Source organism: Anser brachyrhynchus (genome assembly GCF_964034855.1).
Source record: "Anser brachyrhynchus genome assembly, chromosome: 1".
In the NCBI taxonomy this organism is placed as follows: domain Eukaryota; kingdom Metazoa; phylum Chordata; class Aves; order Anseriformes; family Anatidae; genus Anser; species Anser brachyrhynchus.
The window spans coordinates 197,063,141-197,078,905 of record NC_137694.1 but is presented as its reverse complement, the minus strand read 5'-3'; the positions used below and the strand labels follow the sequence as shown (position 1 = coordinate 197,078,905).

Sequence of the window (15,765 nt, the reverse complement as noted above, 5' to 3'; positions counted from 1 at the left end):
TCAGTCCCTACCCCTCTTTCATTTGGAACCATGGATGTGCCCAGAGTGTTTATATGGAGGCCAGCTCAGGAGTGAGTGGCTTACACCACATTGGCTTTCCTACATGAAAAAGTCCAATAAAAAAAAATATTTGTATTTACTTCCTCAGACCGTATGGTGGTTCTAGGGGACCTTTCCAAAAGTAGGGCTGTAAAGACTATAAACTGCAACTTAAATTTTGTCAAACTTGAACACACTCTTCTCCCATCAACTTCATGTACTGAGCAACCTATGGAACAAGCTACATGGAAAGAAGGAACAGTAATAACATTCAAAATGCCATGCATTTACCTGTATGTCAAATTTGTTTTTGACCACTTGAGTTTTCTAGGGAAAAAGTTATATTCTCCCACATCTGGGACACCACATCTTGGTTTCCGCATGAGCTCATATGTTTCTTCATCTAATTTTCCTGTCACCTCCAAGCCAAAAAAAGCCTGCATTTCTCGAAGTTTAGATGCCACTGTGTTGGCACTCTTCTTCATTATGCCAGTGGGATTCAGACGGAGATCATAGTGAGTCCTGAGGTAGCGCTAAGAAGGTAAAAAAAAGTAATAAGCCTGATTTCCAAACAGCTGTAACTACAAAAGTATTTATAAAAAATGCAAATTAATTATTTTATACTGTACCTCTGCAAACTGAAGGTCTTCCTCTGTGAATTCATGGCTATCTTCAAGAGGAATAGGAATTGTCAGACAAAATGACAAACCCAACAAGAAAAAGAAGACAGCTGAAAGCCTTGACTGCATCATGTTGGATTTGTGAAGTCTGAAGCCCTGATGTTTTAGAGAGCAGTTACCTTTACTTTTATAGTCCTACCCCAGTGAGTCACCACTTAGGGACAAGTTAGAACTTCCTTGTCACTGAAAGTAAACATGCTTAGACAACTACTTTTTCTTTCCTCCCCAATGCTGTGGTTTAGGCATCTGTTGTCCCACTGAGGTCTCTGAAACAGTATCTTCATATAAACACAGTCTCAGAATTTACATGGGTTGTGGGAATAAATGGGCAGAAGAAAACATCACTTTTTGATTATTTTGCAATAACTTACACTGGCTTATTTCTCCTCTCTGCTGGAGTGATTGCTACTATTCTACTATTTGATAAAAAATAGAAGAGTTTTACAAATTTTTAAGCAAATTCTGCAACTTTTCAGTAGTTATACAGAGGCAGTTATTTTTTAAATAAATGCTGCTTTGGCTGATGAGAAGTAACATCATGGAGTTTATAATATGACACCACATTTCCTTGTTTCTGTAAGGAAATATAATTCTAAAGCATTAATCCTAATTATACTTCAGGGATCTTTAAAGTGACTTCCTGTCTATCTTTCAAACTAATTTACAGCTTGAGGAAAAAAAAATATCAGAAATGTTAAACACCAGGAAAAAGCTTTGAATATTTAAAAGTGTTTTTGTTTAGTAGTAAAGCAGGTCATGTAAAGTGATTAGTTCATACAATCTGTCTTCCTTAAAAACATGAATTTAATTTACTTCATGAGAAGTAAATTCTACATTCTACAGCTGTAGATCAATGAGAAAGCTACTTCTCTGAGAGAGGCAACCTAACAGCTATAGGCAGGCAATGAATCTGTGTGTCTAGAATGACAGAAACGTGATTTTGAGTTACGAGGTGGAAAATAGTATAAATCTGGCATTATGACATACATGGGCATTACTATGTTGAAGGTTCATTGATGACTACTGTCTCCCCAGGGTCACTCCAACCTTAGCTGCTGCTAAGACTTGTATCACAACACGTGCCCATGAGCGTGGATGCCAAGTGGAGGTCCTGTTCCACCTGAATTCACTCTCCTCTTTTGTGGAGGCTATTCTGGCATGGAAATCCTCAAGCAGCTTTCTGGTAGACATTGGTAAACACTTTCTGGTACACACTACCCTGCAATTGATGTTGCCTTGTTGACAAAACAGGAAACAAATAAAAATCAGTGTAGCTCGCTGTGAAAAAGCTCAATCTGTTACTCAAACAGCATTAGGAACTATTTCCTGAGACTTTGCGAAGTTGTGAGCATCACTGTTCTGCAGAACAGTACCAAACATATCTCAGAAATCTGTAAATAAAATGAAAAACTTTAAACTGCACAGTTAAAATTCTTGTGATTTCCAAATTCCCTGAAATGAGCTTTCTTGCACCTAAGGGAGAATAATTGTATACCAGCATTTGTATATCATTGCACTTTGCCAAGTTTAACAAAAAGTGTTTTACCTTTATCCAACTTCTCTTTGTCAGTTGTGACATTGGGACCTTTGCTTCTGAAATAAGAGAATTTAATTTAGAAGCTAATTGCTACTGTAAAAATGTGATCAGTCCATTGTTTTTTATGACAGAATAATCCCAAATTATTCCTAAGTGTTTTCAGGATTACGTTAATAAATATAGGTTAGCTAACTGGAAAAAAAGGCAACATTTCTGAAAACAATTTATTTTTAGATTTGTGTAAGAAGAGATGCATAAAGCTGAGCCTTAAGCTATTATAAGACAATGAAAAAAGCAAAATCACAGCCCATTGTTTTGAACAGATTCTGCATGTGATTAGATAACATTTAAAGTGAAAAATGTGAGGAGTCTATAATTATTTGGTTGCACAGAGTAAACAAAAATTGTAAGACAGAAATTGATTTCTCAAAGAAAGTGTAATGAGTATTCTGTGTATGCACTGTTGCTGAACTGTGTTTTCTGCACATTTGGTTGATTCCCTTGGGAGCCTTCGCCATGCAAATATACATGATCCAATATGTTTTCTTGCACATTTTATTTCTATTGCTATTTATAGTACACTAGTGGCAAGAGGCCCATATAGAGGCACAGATTTTGTTTGTTCCCTGTACACAAAATGAAGAGACACTGACAAAGCACTGTGCAAACAAGCATACTGAAGTGGCAGTGAAAATCAGCACTGTTCCCCCTTTTCAGAAAAAACATCATAGACGTAGTGTGTGATTTTTTTTTTTCTTTAAGGGCAGTCAAAAAGACTTTGACAGAGCTGAGAACTAAGTACAGAACCCTGAATTTGCCCTCTGTTACCTTAGTGCATTGACCCTAAAGCCTTTTCTAGGAAGTGGAGATTTTAAAGTTGGCAAGGACATATGGCAGCTTCAAAGCCTGCCAGTCTTGGGCAATGTAAGATATTCAAGTTATTGCTCAGGCTCAAGTGATGCCACTGTCCGAGTTTAAAAATAAAAATAAAAAAATAATAAAAAATGGAGCTAAAAACTGTGAAGAGAGATGTAAATAGAGATAAAAGCAGACAGCAGTAGTTCATAGACCTTGTGCTGACCCCACTGCAAACAAGCAAGCACAAAGAAGTTACATTTTGCAAACACTGAAACCCACAAAACTGCTGAATACTATGTTTTCAATAAGCACTGCAAAATTTCTGCAGTCCTGGCATCTTGTGGGTGTGGGTAAAGTTGGCTGGGCTGATGGTAATTTTCACAGGCACAGCAGAGACTGGAATAAGCACGCTGTTTTTTTCCCCCAAAGAAAAAAATGAATAAAGAGGAATGGGAGAAATGGTAAGAAGAAATGAAGTACCTCAAACCAGCATTAAAGTACTAAGTATTTGAAAACAAAAATTGTGCCAACCATATAGCTTCAACATGCATTTTGTGACCGCAGATAATTGAAAGGTGTCATGTTTTGATTTACCCCCTGTGTTTGGTGCTCAAAATAGCATTGGGGAGTGAACGTGGTGAATGCTTTCTAACTCTGAAACAGCAGGCACTTCACTCAAGACAAATAAACTAAGATAAATAAAGTCAATGGGCCAATTTGCTAATGTTTCTTACCACAAGTTGTATTCCAAGTTGGAATGTCTCCAGTGCCTAGGGTTACACCATCATGTTTAAATCAGCTTCCTCTGAGAAGGAAGGTATTCTGAGAGCCATTGTGCAGCTGGATAAATTAAGTCCTGGAGTGGTTAAAAACACATGCCCCAGCTCTGCCTCTGCAGGTTTGACTCCATCTGCAGGCTCTGTTACAAGAGGGGGCCAATGACATGGGAATGGCTCCCACAGGCAGGTCTTCAGCTGGAATGGCCAAGGATATTGCGCACGCCTGACTCCTTTTTAAATCAAACCGCAGCATCCCTGTGCCATTTACTGGCCAAAAGATGCAACTGGGATGCTTGGATGTGTTCAGCAGGGGTTAGTGCCAGAGGCAAAAAACATATATACATTTTTGAAAAGGCAATGGCTCTTGATCAAATGAGTCCCTGTAGACCCTGTGGACCACTTTGTCCTACAGAGGCAAATTATTTGGATGGACTGCCTTTCTGCTTGCCTACATAGCAAAGCAACTTGCAGCACAGCACCTGCTCGAGCTTGGCAGGACCTGGGTGCTGCTGCCACACTGGGAGCTGCTGATCAGCAGCACCTTCTGTATTCATTAAGCTCCAGGGAAAGACTCAGCTGCAGAAGAAAAAAGAACTAAAATTTAAAAGAACTAAAAAGAAGAAAAAAAAAAAGAACTAAATTTGGGTATCTTCCTGGGTGCTGTGTGTCTAAACTTTCATTATAAATGATGAAAAGTTGGTCAATACACTCACTAAACTCTAGAGAACATTTCAGCTTACTCTGAGGTAGGCACCTAGGGCTTATAGTTGTTGACACAGACATCCAATATTGTTTGAAGGACAAACAGCTCTAATCATTCCTTCATTATATCTGACAGTCTCATGCAAATATCTTGGGTTCCCTCCTGCATCTCAAATGCCACTGGATGCCTCTCTTCAAGGTGATGTGCTGACCCCTCACAGCTGGGCACTGCTGATTGTAATGATCTGATAGCCACCATCTGTAGAGGAGCCCTACCACCCAACGCACACAGAGATACACATTGCAGGTGACTTATTCTGTACAAACAACTCCTGGCCTGGCAGAAACTCAACAGATATGGGAAATAGGCCCCAGAGAAGTGCAGGCATCCCAGTCAGCTACTCCATGCAAGGCAGTAGCTGCAAACTCCCACAGAGGTCAGACCATGCTCTGTTCCTCCTTACCACTCTGAGCACTCACCAGGACCACAGCTGCCTTCCAGTTCTGCTCGAATGTCAATTTTTGTACATATGTAGTGGTATGTCACTAGGTACTGACCTGCTCGAGAACTGGTTCATTTGTTGTGCTTCTCACTGCAGTCAGGATAGTGCTCCTGTATCCAAGCTGCACCAACAGTTTGAGGAAGACACTTATAGCAGTTGCTGTAATTGAATTTTATTGAGTTGTGAAAGAAATAGATGGAACTTGTAAAAAAAAAGAGATAATTATTTGAAGAATGACATCAGTCATTGTGTGCTAAGCTTGTATTTTATTCTTTCATTAAGGTTACTTTATTACTTTGTAAAATGTGGTACCCAGTTGTCCAAGTCCAATAAACTCTGACTGGTCTCTTTTGGATATTCTACAAGTAGGGTTTAATGTTTAATACAAAGTTTACTTACTTGATTTTTCTTTTAAAGTTACATGGAATTTCGATTTAGCACAGTGATGTAGCAATACACTCAAATCACAATAAATTACAGTTACAAAGTGCAATTACAAATTACAGTTACAGAGTACAATTGCAACATTCAGCTGAATCACAATACAAATGTGATCCTTATTACCAGTCTCTGTTATATGCTCACTGTAATGCCACTGGGTGTCCACCGTTCCCATAAAGTAGTACATGGGTTGAAATCAGCTCACCCTTTGCTCTCTTCAGAGTTTTTTATTTTTTTATACTCGCTGTGGTGTTGAGCCACATATACATTCCCCATGCTGGTCTGGCTAACTCAGGAATACATTTTGCACTCTTCTGATTAATTCAGGGACAAACATTTACAAAGCTGGTTGATCCACTGAGTTAGCTGGCTGATCTGCTCAGCAGATGTAACCTCCAGTCCCATTTGCATTGAGAAAAGGTCAGATTTCTTTGCAACACCCACCATTAATTGTGCTCTGCATTCTTCCCTGACCTTCATGAGCACATCACCTTTCCCCATCTCCTCAGAGCCTTCTTCCATTGAAGGGGTTCGTTGACTGGTCACACCAATATGCACGTACAAAATATCCTGTTATTTCTATTGCTAGTAAACTGTAGGGAAGCAATATTTTTTTCTCTAGCCAGTATAATTTTGCTCCTAATGGGAAGGAACTGGTTAACAGTACAAATAATGGAAAATAAAACCCAGTAATCCAGTTCAAAAGTAAAATCTTAATTTTCTATATTTGTCTTTTTGAGACATCCAACGCCCTATATTTCTATTTTTAAAATCCTACTGTTTACATTTGCAAACACAAAATCTATTTAAAGACTACCTCTATAGCACTGTGGGTCTCTGACATTCATAATTAGATCTTGGTTAAGTTTGATGTATTCTATTCCTTGTGTCAACAAAGAAATACATATAATATATAATAAAAACATTTTAATTTTAGTTCTTCCATTGTGGCAAAATATTTTCCCTGTCTGTAAACAGTTTTAGTAACATGCAACTTTATTCTCAAACCTTAAAAAATCCACTATGTATGGATAACTATTGTTCACAGAAATACGTAGCTGGTTGTAGGTGTAGTATAAATCATCAGTAGGAAAAAACCAAATGGCTTGATGATTTATTTATATAGTATTTCAACAGTTACTTCTAAAAGTTTGGACGATCCAGGGTTTAAATAAATTGTTCAAATGAAACAGAAATTCCACATGATTTACGTCCAAGTGGAGTTTGAACTTCAGTTTTGTGAATTCTACACCTTCAGGAAGGACAGATGGCTCTTTTAGAAATGTGAAATTAAAAATGTAATATACTCTGAAATGTTTTTGTTCAGGCAACTTTTTCGTAAAATTGGAGATAGCAGCCTAGCAGAACCACACACATCCTTCTGTCTCCACAAGGTCTTTTCTCTGATGTGTGTTAACACATTTACTATCAGTAATGAGGACTTCCCATGACTTCTGACTCAGCTTTCTACTGATTGGTAATTAAGAAGAGCACTGTACCTTCTGTACTTCCCACGTAATAACAAACCTGAACAAGTACAAGCATTGCTGAATAGATACTGGTATTTCAAACCAGTGCTGCCTCTTGCACTTAACCCTGTGGACAACTTTGTCATCCTAGGTACTGTAAGAAGAAATGTCACAGAGGAAGAGGGCAGATAATGGTGTGGATTTTGAGGAGGGGAGAGAAACCCTCTCTTTAGTGCCAGTTAAAAATATGAAAATTGTGGCTGCTGTTCACAAAATGATAATACATGCTGATTGAGGTATTACAAAACTCTTTTCAGATGCATCAGTCGTTAAAAGTACAGCCTAGTTGAACCATATTCTTGATGCCTGTTCTTTTTCCAAGTCAATACCCAATTTCCACCTGAACATCTATCTCAGATTTCTGTTCAGGATCAAAGCCTCCCATATATATAAGCAAATAATTCAATATAATGTGAAATGAATGGGAAAAAAATAAATTGAAAATAAGAAAAAGAGATAGCATCACAAATGCTAAGGACTGTTGCTTGTCCTCCACAGAAGTGCATAGAAGACCCTCTTTACAGCTTACTGTACATTTTTGATTTGTAAGCAGTTTTAGGAGCAAACCATACATTTTAAAAACACTTACAAAAGGAAATATGATTTTTACAGCCTTGGCTTTTGCTTGCCAACCACACTCGTGTTTATACAGCTGGGCTTGTTAAAAAGCACTTTCTCAACTCTATTGCAAAAGCTCTTGAGAAGAAGGGAGGAAAACTAGATGTCTGATGCATACAGTTTTATAGGAAGTGCTACTGGCAAGTGGTGAGGTCAAAATTATGGTTTGAATTACTAGTAAAATTACTAAAAGGGGATTTAAGGAAATTCTTAGTGGTACCTAACAAAGTGCAGTTTTCCACTATAATGGTGAGTAGCGCAGAAATAAACATCTAATTTTTCTACTACAAAGAAACACAATGTAAAGGTTTTGGTACATGTAATTAAAAATTCACCCCCTCCATACGGACTGAGTTTAGGGGAGGCCACCAAGATGGTGGGAGGCATATTCAAGTTCCATACATCACAGAATTTTGAGTATGAATTAGTCTTGGTGTTTTGCTGTATCTGAAGTCAGAAAAAGATGGGTTTGGAAAAAAAAAAAAAGGTTCCCAAATGTTGGCTGGCATTCAAAATCTATCTTTAGTGGACTCTCCTGTAGTTTACATTGTTTTTTTCAATCATGTTCAAATTTATTGATGCATATTTTCATGATATTAGTGGATTTCCTGTAACTGTGAAATACTGGTCAGAACCTGATATAGAAAAAGTAACCAATCAACACGGTTTGCAAATGCAAATGAAATTTAATGTGATTCAGACTTAAGTTCTCTAGATAAGTAAATTTAATAATTCAAACATACTTTATTAGCCTATCCACTGCCATAACATGCCTTGCATACTACAGTGCTCTATATAGATAATGTTACCAGCATTTTCAGCAATTACTACAGATCTCCTCATTCCTTCTTCTGGCATTCTCTGTCATTCTGCCCTCTTTCCCCAGCCTCTGCTGTATAGATGTCCTCCTGTATTCACTTTCACAAAAAGATAACAGCTTCCATTCCTCTTTTTCACAAGACCTACAGATACTGTAATACAAACACATGATGACCAGCATTCAACTGCAAATACATGGGATGGGGAAAAGATGATGAAGTTTTCTCCCACAGAGTCTCTGGTAAAATGTTCTCAGTCTTCCTGATCAAAGTCATGCAGCTTTAAACACTAAACACTTTGAACAAGGTAGCTGTGGGAAGAAATGAGGATGAAAAAGATGAATTTCTACAGCACTTTTTATAAGGCCTTAGAAATTATTTTTTGCCATGTGTCTCTGTTCTTATACCTGCTGAAAAGTTCCAGTCATGTTTTTCCTAGCTCTGGACTTCAACATTTTCTTTCCTGTACCAGCAAATACCAAAAAGTGGCATCTTTCACTTGTTCTTCTCTCCTCAGTAGGCAGCACGCTCTCATTCACTGCAGTGATAAAGAGCATCTGCCATTAATTCACACTGGTTACTGAGGTTAAGGGATTATAGAAAAGTAAAATTAGAAATACATCAGTTAACAGAAGACTTGCCAAGGCTGTGACACTTATCATAAATGTTTATTCATATTGATGCTGAAATACCACAATGTCATTATCAGAGAGACCATATCAGTGTTACACTACATGGAGGTTACACGGAGGCTCAATGCAGGGCCAAATTTATAAGAGCAATCAAATGGAAGCTGCAAAACTGTAAAGGCAAATGAATTAGGGAAAGTAGCACAGCTTACATTTGTGAGTAGACAAAGAAGGAGCTTTCAGCATCCTAATCTGGCACTCCCATCTCCCTTTCCTTAAGATACCTCCTTTTCACTGCTCCTCCAGGGCTGGCCAGCAGCAGGATCAGCAGCAGCTGCAAAATGCTCAGGGTGGGTGTATTCCCACCCTCTGCCATTGCTCTGGGTCCGGGCCCCAACCCTTCTCTCAAAGCACATCTGCACTCACGTTAAAGTACAACCATCCTCTAAAATATTTCTCTTGGCAGGCATAAAGACCATTCTGGTACTGAAAAGGATCTCACCAGGCTTCTCACTTGTGTGTGTGTAGACACCTGTGTTGTGTCACGTATAATGGAACAATTGTAGTGTTTCTTTTTTATGCCTTCCTGTGGCGGTTTTACCTTGCTAGGCAGCTGAACTCCACCACAACCGCTTTCTCACTCTTCCTCCTCAGAAGAGGAGGGGAAGAAGAAAAGAAAAAAAACAACTCATGGGTTGAGATAAGGATAAAGGGAAAATAATTATTAAGGTAAAATTATTATTAAGGAAAATTAAGTAATTTGGCAGAATTTGGCAGAAACCATTGAAATTTCTCTGGCAATCGGAGTCACAAACATGTTTCTCAGACCAGTCCCTAGTGTACAGTTTTATGAAAGGCAATATACTTAATTGTTTCAAGCCTTACTTTAGCATTGCTGTAGAAAGACAGTTAAACACATCTTACATATATGTCACTGTTTTCTATTGGATGAATTCAGTACTTCTCAGCTATGCACACAATTTTGCACTGATTTCTTTTTAAATCTAGGTCAGATAGGCCATCTGCACAAACCTTTGTGGTAGAGGGGATCTGATGTTACACTGCTCTGCAAAATTTCCCTTCAAATTCTCTGGGATCAGATAAGCTGCAGACTGAAAGCTAGGATTTAAATCTCTCCCTATCAAGCTCTCATCCATAAGTGGAACTTAGCTTACCTGAAGGACAGTAAGCAATCCTTGGGCATAAGGACTTCTCATCTGATTGCCTCAGAGGACACCACATAAGACAGAGATAAATTTATGAGATTCTTCCTTCCTTCATCTCACAGAATGACAGAACGGCTGAGGCTGGAAAAGACCTCTGGAATTCATCTAGTCCAACCCCCTGTTCAAGCAGCAACACCTAGGGCAGCTTGTCCACCACAATGCCCAGAGGTTTTTTGAAGATCTCCAAGTAGGAGACTCCACAACCCCTCCAGGCAACCTGTGCCAGTGCTCTGTCATCCGTACAGCAAAAGAAGTGTTTTCTGATATTCAGACAGAACCTTCTATTTCTTCTATTCAGCCTTCTAGAAGGTGAAGAGTCAGTCCCAGATCTCTCAGCCTTCCCTCACAGGAGAAATGTTCTAGTCCCTTCATAGTTTCTGTTGCGCTTTGTTGGACTCTCTCCAGTATGTCCATGTCCCTTTTGTACTTGGGAGCCCGGAACCAGACAGTACTCCAGGTGTGGCCTCATCAGCATTGAATAATCTCATTATGGAACATTCTATTTCACTCTGTTCAAGTACTTTTAAAAAAGATATATAAGTTGTTTACTTCATTCCCTCTTGCTCTCTGACACTTTTTTGTTTGTTTATTTGTTTGTTTGTTTGTTTTTAGAACTTTTGCCAAATGTATAAATAAAAATGTTTCTTTTTTATCGCCAATACATTCTGAAACATTATATATTAATCCAGAGTTAGTTTTCAGCTAGATGCATGTTGTAATCTGCAATTTCCCAAGATGTAAAGTAACCATTAAATTCTTTGGACTCTTCATATGCCCAATAAGATAAGCAAGTACTTCTCTTCCTATAAAGCACCAGAAGAAAACAAAAATTAGACTGGTATTTTTCCCTTGCTGAAAACATTTCTAGTTGTAAGTCAATACCTGTGTAAGGAATCTTACAAAAGTTTACACCTGTAAAACACGTAAGGAATATACAGCTCAGAAGTAACTGCTCTTGCCAGAGTATTTAAAACATCACAGCAACAAAAACTAGCTTGTTACAGACATTAGATTCATGTTTTTTAATTTCCTGTAGTCCATTACAGTTGACTTCCATGTAAACTTTATCTGTCTGAAGATTGCATACAGTGGCTTATTGAGTTTATTTCATTGTCTTAATGAATATTAAATATGAAGGCAGTATATTTATTACCTAAGGACTGTGGTAAATCAGTCAGAAGGCTTTATCTAAGATCCACTACAGATGTCTACTTTTTGCGCATCTCTGTAGTTAACTACGTTCAGGCATTTCACAAACAGTAGGTGTATTAAACAGCTGCTTCTAATCACTACCACTATGATAACTACATATACATCCTGAGAGGTGCTTACCACTCAATGACTTTTACCAGCAATTAACCTCCCAGTTAAGGCTCAGAGCTGTTCAATCACCGTAAGTTTCCTACTGTCTTTCCTAGCACTTGAGGACACACTAGTGGGAGACTAGGGGCTACTGGAAGTCATCAGCACATATTTCCTTCAGGTGAAGCATGGTTCAGTTTACTGGAAGACTTAGAAAAATAATCAAATATTCCATGTGTAAGAGAAGAATACAGACAAAATGTAAGCAATCTCATAAATGAGACTTCCTGTATGATGGTTCATACTTGCAGATTCATAAACGTAAAAAAGTTTACTAAAATGACACAAGGCTTAAGTCAGAATAGATTCAGAGTAGCAAGTTTGTAGACTCCTTAAAATGGTTAGAGCACCTTCTCTTAACCAGTTTTTCTGCTGAAATTGATCATGATACCAGAAAGACCACAAGACAGTCAGGAAAAGGTTTTAGGAAGATTTCAAGTCATACCATTCTCAAGTTTCTGTACTGTCTAGTTTGTTTAGTCATTATTGCTAGTCAGTTCTGAAGTGTAATATATTATATAAACAGGTTAGAAAATATCTGTCTGGAGTTGTGTCAGAGTATTTCAAGTTAATAAAAAACCTGGAGCTATATGTCTTTTGGTTCCCCTGGCATATAAACTGGAAATTCCTAAATGAAAGCAAACTATGACAAATGTTCACTGGAAGTTTCATAGAGCTTATGAATTATGTTTTGTTATTGCTTTATTTATTTTCAGTGAAAAATAATTTATAAAACATGTTCCAAACTGACATGGAAAATTCTAACTATACAAAGTATCTCTACTATTATCAAATAAAAAGACTATTTAAATTCCAAGCTTAGATAAATGGTTACAAATAAGGTTTGCATATTTTTATTTTCCTTTAGTCCTGGATCAGTAAAGAGTAACAGTGGGGTACTATCTTTCAGGTTTGTTTTAAAAACAGCAGAATATTAAGAAACATCAATATTTTCTCCAAAGGTTGCTTTTCTATAAAGACTTATTTGAAGCTATTCCACTAACTCTACATTAAACATTTTCCTACTTGTGTTTAGGAAGTGTCATATTTTAACTTCTGACTTGCTCCTGGACAGAAAGAGTAAGTGTTGTTTCTGTGTGGTATTAACCCAGTTGATTCTCGGGAACTGAAACTCTTCCAACTGAAGAGGACTTTGCAACATGACAGATCTTGTTTAAAGTGAATAACTTTTGGTTATTAGAGAATTTGAATAGGAAACATAATTTCAAATCCATGTAGTTAGCAAAGTAGGAATTTGAGCCTGGGTTCTCCCAGACCCCAGAATACCCATGTTGCTGTAGAATCATAGAATCATTTAGGTTGGAAAAGACCCTTAAGATCATCAAGTTCAACCATCATCCTAACACTACCAAGTCCACCACTAAACCATCTCCCTAAGTGCCATACTCACACATTGCTTAAATGCTTTCAGGAATGGTGACTCCACCACTTCCCTGAGAACCCTGTTCCAATGCCTAACCATTATTTCCATGAAGAAATTCTACCTGATATCCAACCTAAACCTGCCTTGGTGCAACTTGAGGCCCATTTCCTCCTGTTCTATCACTCGCCACCTGAGAAAAGAGACTGACACCCACCTCACTACAACCTCCTTTCAGGCAGTTGTAGGAAGCAATGTCTCCCTTCAGCCTCCTTTTCTCAAGATTAAACAACCCCAGTTCCCTCAGCCGTTTCTCATCTGTCTTGTTTTCTAGTCCCTCCACCAGCTTCGTTTCTCTTCTCTGAATGCATTCCAGCAACTCAGTATCTTTCTTGTAGTGAGGGGCCCAAAACTGAACACAGTATTTGAAATGCAGTCACACCAGTGCCAAGTACAGAGGGACAATCACTTCCCTGGTGCTGCTGGCCAGACTATTTCTGATGTAAGACAGGGTGTTACCAGCTTTCTTAGCCACCTGGGCACACTGCTGGCTCGTCTTCAGCCAGCTGTTGACCAGCACTCCCAGGTACTTTTCTGCTGGGCCGCTTTCCAGCCACTCTTCCTCAAGCCTGTATCGCTGCATAGAGTTGTGCCCCAAGTGCAGCACCTGGCACTTACCCTTGCAGAATGCATTAAAATTGGACATGGACCATTGGCCCCGCCTATCCAGATCCCTCTGCAAAACCTTCCTAACCTCAAGCAGATCAATACGCCTGCCCAACTTGGTATCAACTTCAAACTTACTGAAGGTGCACTTGATCCCCTCATCAAGACCACTGATAAAAATATTAAACAAAACTGGCCCCAGTACTGTACTCTGGGAAGCACCACTTGTGACCAGCTGCCAGCCAGGTTTAACTCCACTCACAGTGAGCCTTTGGGCCTGGCCATTCAGCCAGTTTTTTACCCAGTGAACAATAATCGATCCAAGCAATGAGTAGCCAGTTTCTCCAGGAGAACGCTGTGAGAAACAGCATCAAATGCTTTGCTAAAGTCCAAGTAAATAAGTCCTTTCCCTTGTCCACTAAGTGAGTCATAAGATCATAGAAGGAGATCAGGTTAGTCAAGGGATGTACCAAAGGGATGAATCTGTTCCTCCTGCCTTTGTTTGTGTGAGAATAAATTAATCCAGTTTTTGACTCTACCTCCTGGAGCACCTAATTCCCAAAGCACAAAACTCTGATTGTAGAATTAAGTACAGATACTTTCATTTAGTTTTGATGAATTGCTTCAATTTCTCCATTTAACATAGAAATGCATAACTAATCAATCTAGCTCAGTATTCTGTCTCTTAGCAATGGTAACAGGAGATTACATCTAGGGAGAATATGAGTCTGATGAGTTTTTGACTGATGCTGTCTGCTTTAACAATATTCTGATAGCAAGCTCCAGACCAGATGTTCACTTACCACGCTGCAAGAGATATTGTCATTTCTGTGTCTTAAACTAGGCTCCTACAAGCCTGACTGAATGCCCCATAGTTAGAATACTCTACAGCTTAAAACACAACAGCTTTGCATTCAGCTTATGATTCACCTTCAAGATTTTTCAGATCTTAATTACACCAAGTTCTTGATCTCATATTCTCCAAATTCCTCATTTGGTAGCTGGTCCATTCCCTTAATCATTTTAATTGCCTATCTGGTTACTTTCCTCAATGTTCCTCAATTGTCATACATATGGAGAATAAAACCGCATTAAGTACTCAAGAACTGGACACAAGAATGTTTTATATAGTGGCAAAATTACGCCCTCCGTTGTGTTCTCAGCACTTATCCTGATGACGCCCAGAGATTTGTTGACTTCTTTTGACTGCCAGAGCATGTTGACCCAGTCAACATGATTTCTGATTTATTCCTGTAGAGTTCACTTTTGCTCTTATACTGCTGCTGTTTATCTTTCAAATCCAAAAGGCAGAAAGAATGTTTCTTACAGAAATAAGTCTGACAATTGTAGATTTTTGCTACCATTGTCTTAGTGTTACCAAAAAAAAAAAAAGCAAAAAACCACCAACTCTAGAAGTGCATACTGTCCTCTAACATTATCAAAACACAAGGATTGTTTTACCTTATTGTGCAATTTTAGTTGCACTGCTTCATTATCATTTACAGGAAAAGAATAAATAACAGGAAGATCAATTTCCCATTCAAAGCTGACATGACAAAAAAAAATGTGGCTAAGTAAACTGTAAGTTAAATTATAGGATATATGATGTGCTGTGCACCAGATAAATGTTTTTTTTTTTTTTCCCTAAAGCTGTGTGAATAACTAATTTCTGTGTTCAGTCAGGAAAAAAAAAAAAAAAAGGAATGATTTGATTTGAAAGTTTTTGTGTTTGTCTTTCTTGTCAGTGAAAAAGAACATAACACCTTTCAGGTATTTTTAATGAGAGCTAAGGTCTAAACAAAACCAGTTTAAAACATATGGTTTGCATTAGCAAACATAGCCATCAGATGCAGGGAATTGATCCTCTCCTCTTCTGTTTGACTCTAGTGAGAGCATATCTGAAGTAGTGTGTCCAGTTTGGGCCTCCCTAGTATACAGAAGAGAGTATGAAGAGGGTCAGGGGTTGGAGCACAGGACATGCAAAGAGAGGCTGAGAA

At 38.3% G+C, this 15,765-nt stretch overlaps 1 protein-coding gene across 1 annotated transcript in view; it reads right to left on the bottom strand.

Annotated features, from left to right (window-relative positions):
* Positions 1–925, bottom strand: part of LOC308187797 (uncharacterized protein) — a 77,531-nt gene extending 76,606 nt beyond the window's left edge. Inside the window, exons 1-2 of the mRNA XM_080576141.1 lie at positions 669–925; positions 331–572 (exon numbers count right to left, since the gene is read on the bottom strand). Of these exons, the coding sequence (XP_080432267.1) occupies positions 331–572; positions 669–791 (365 nt within the window). The 5' untranslated portion in view covers positions 792–925. The remainder of the gene's footprint in view (positions 1–330; positions 573–668) is intronic.
* Positions 926–15,765: the final 14,840 nt, after the last annotated feature.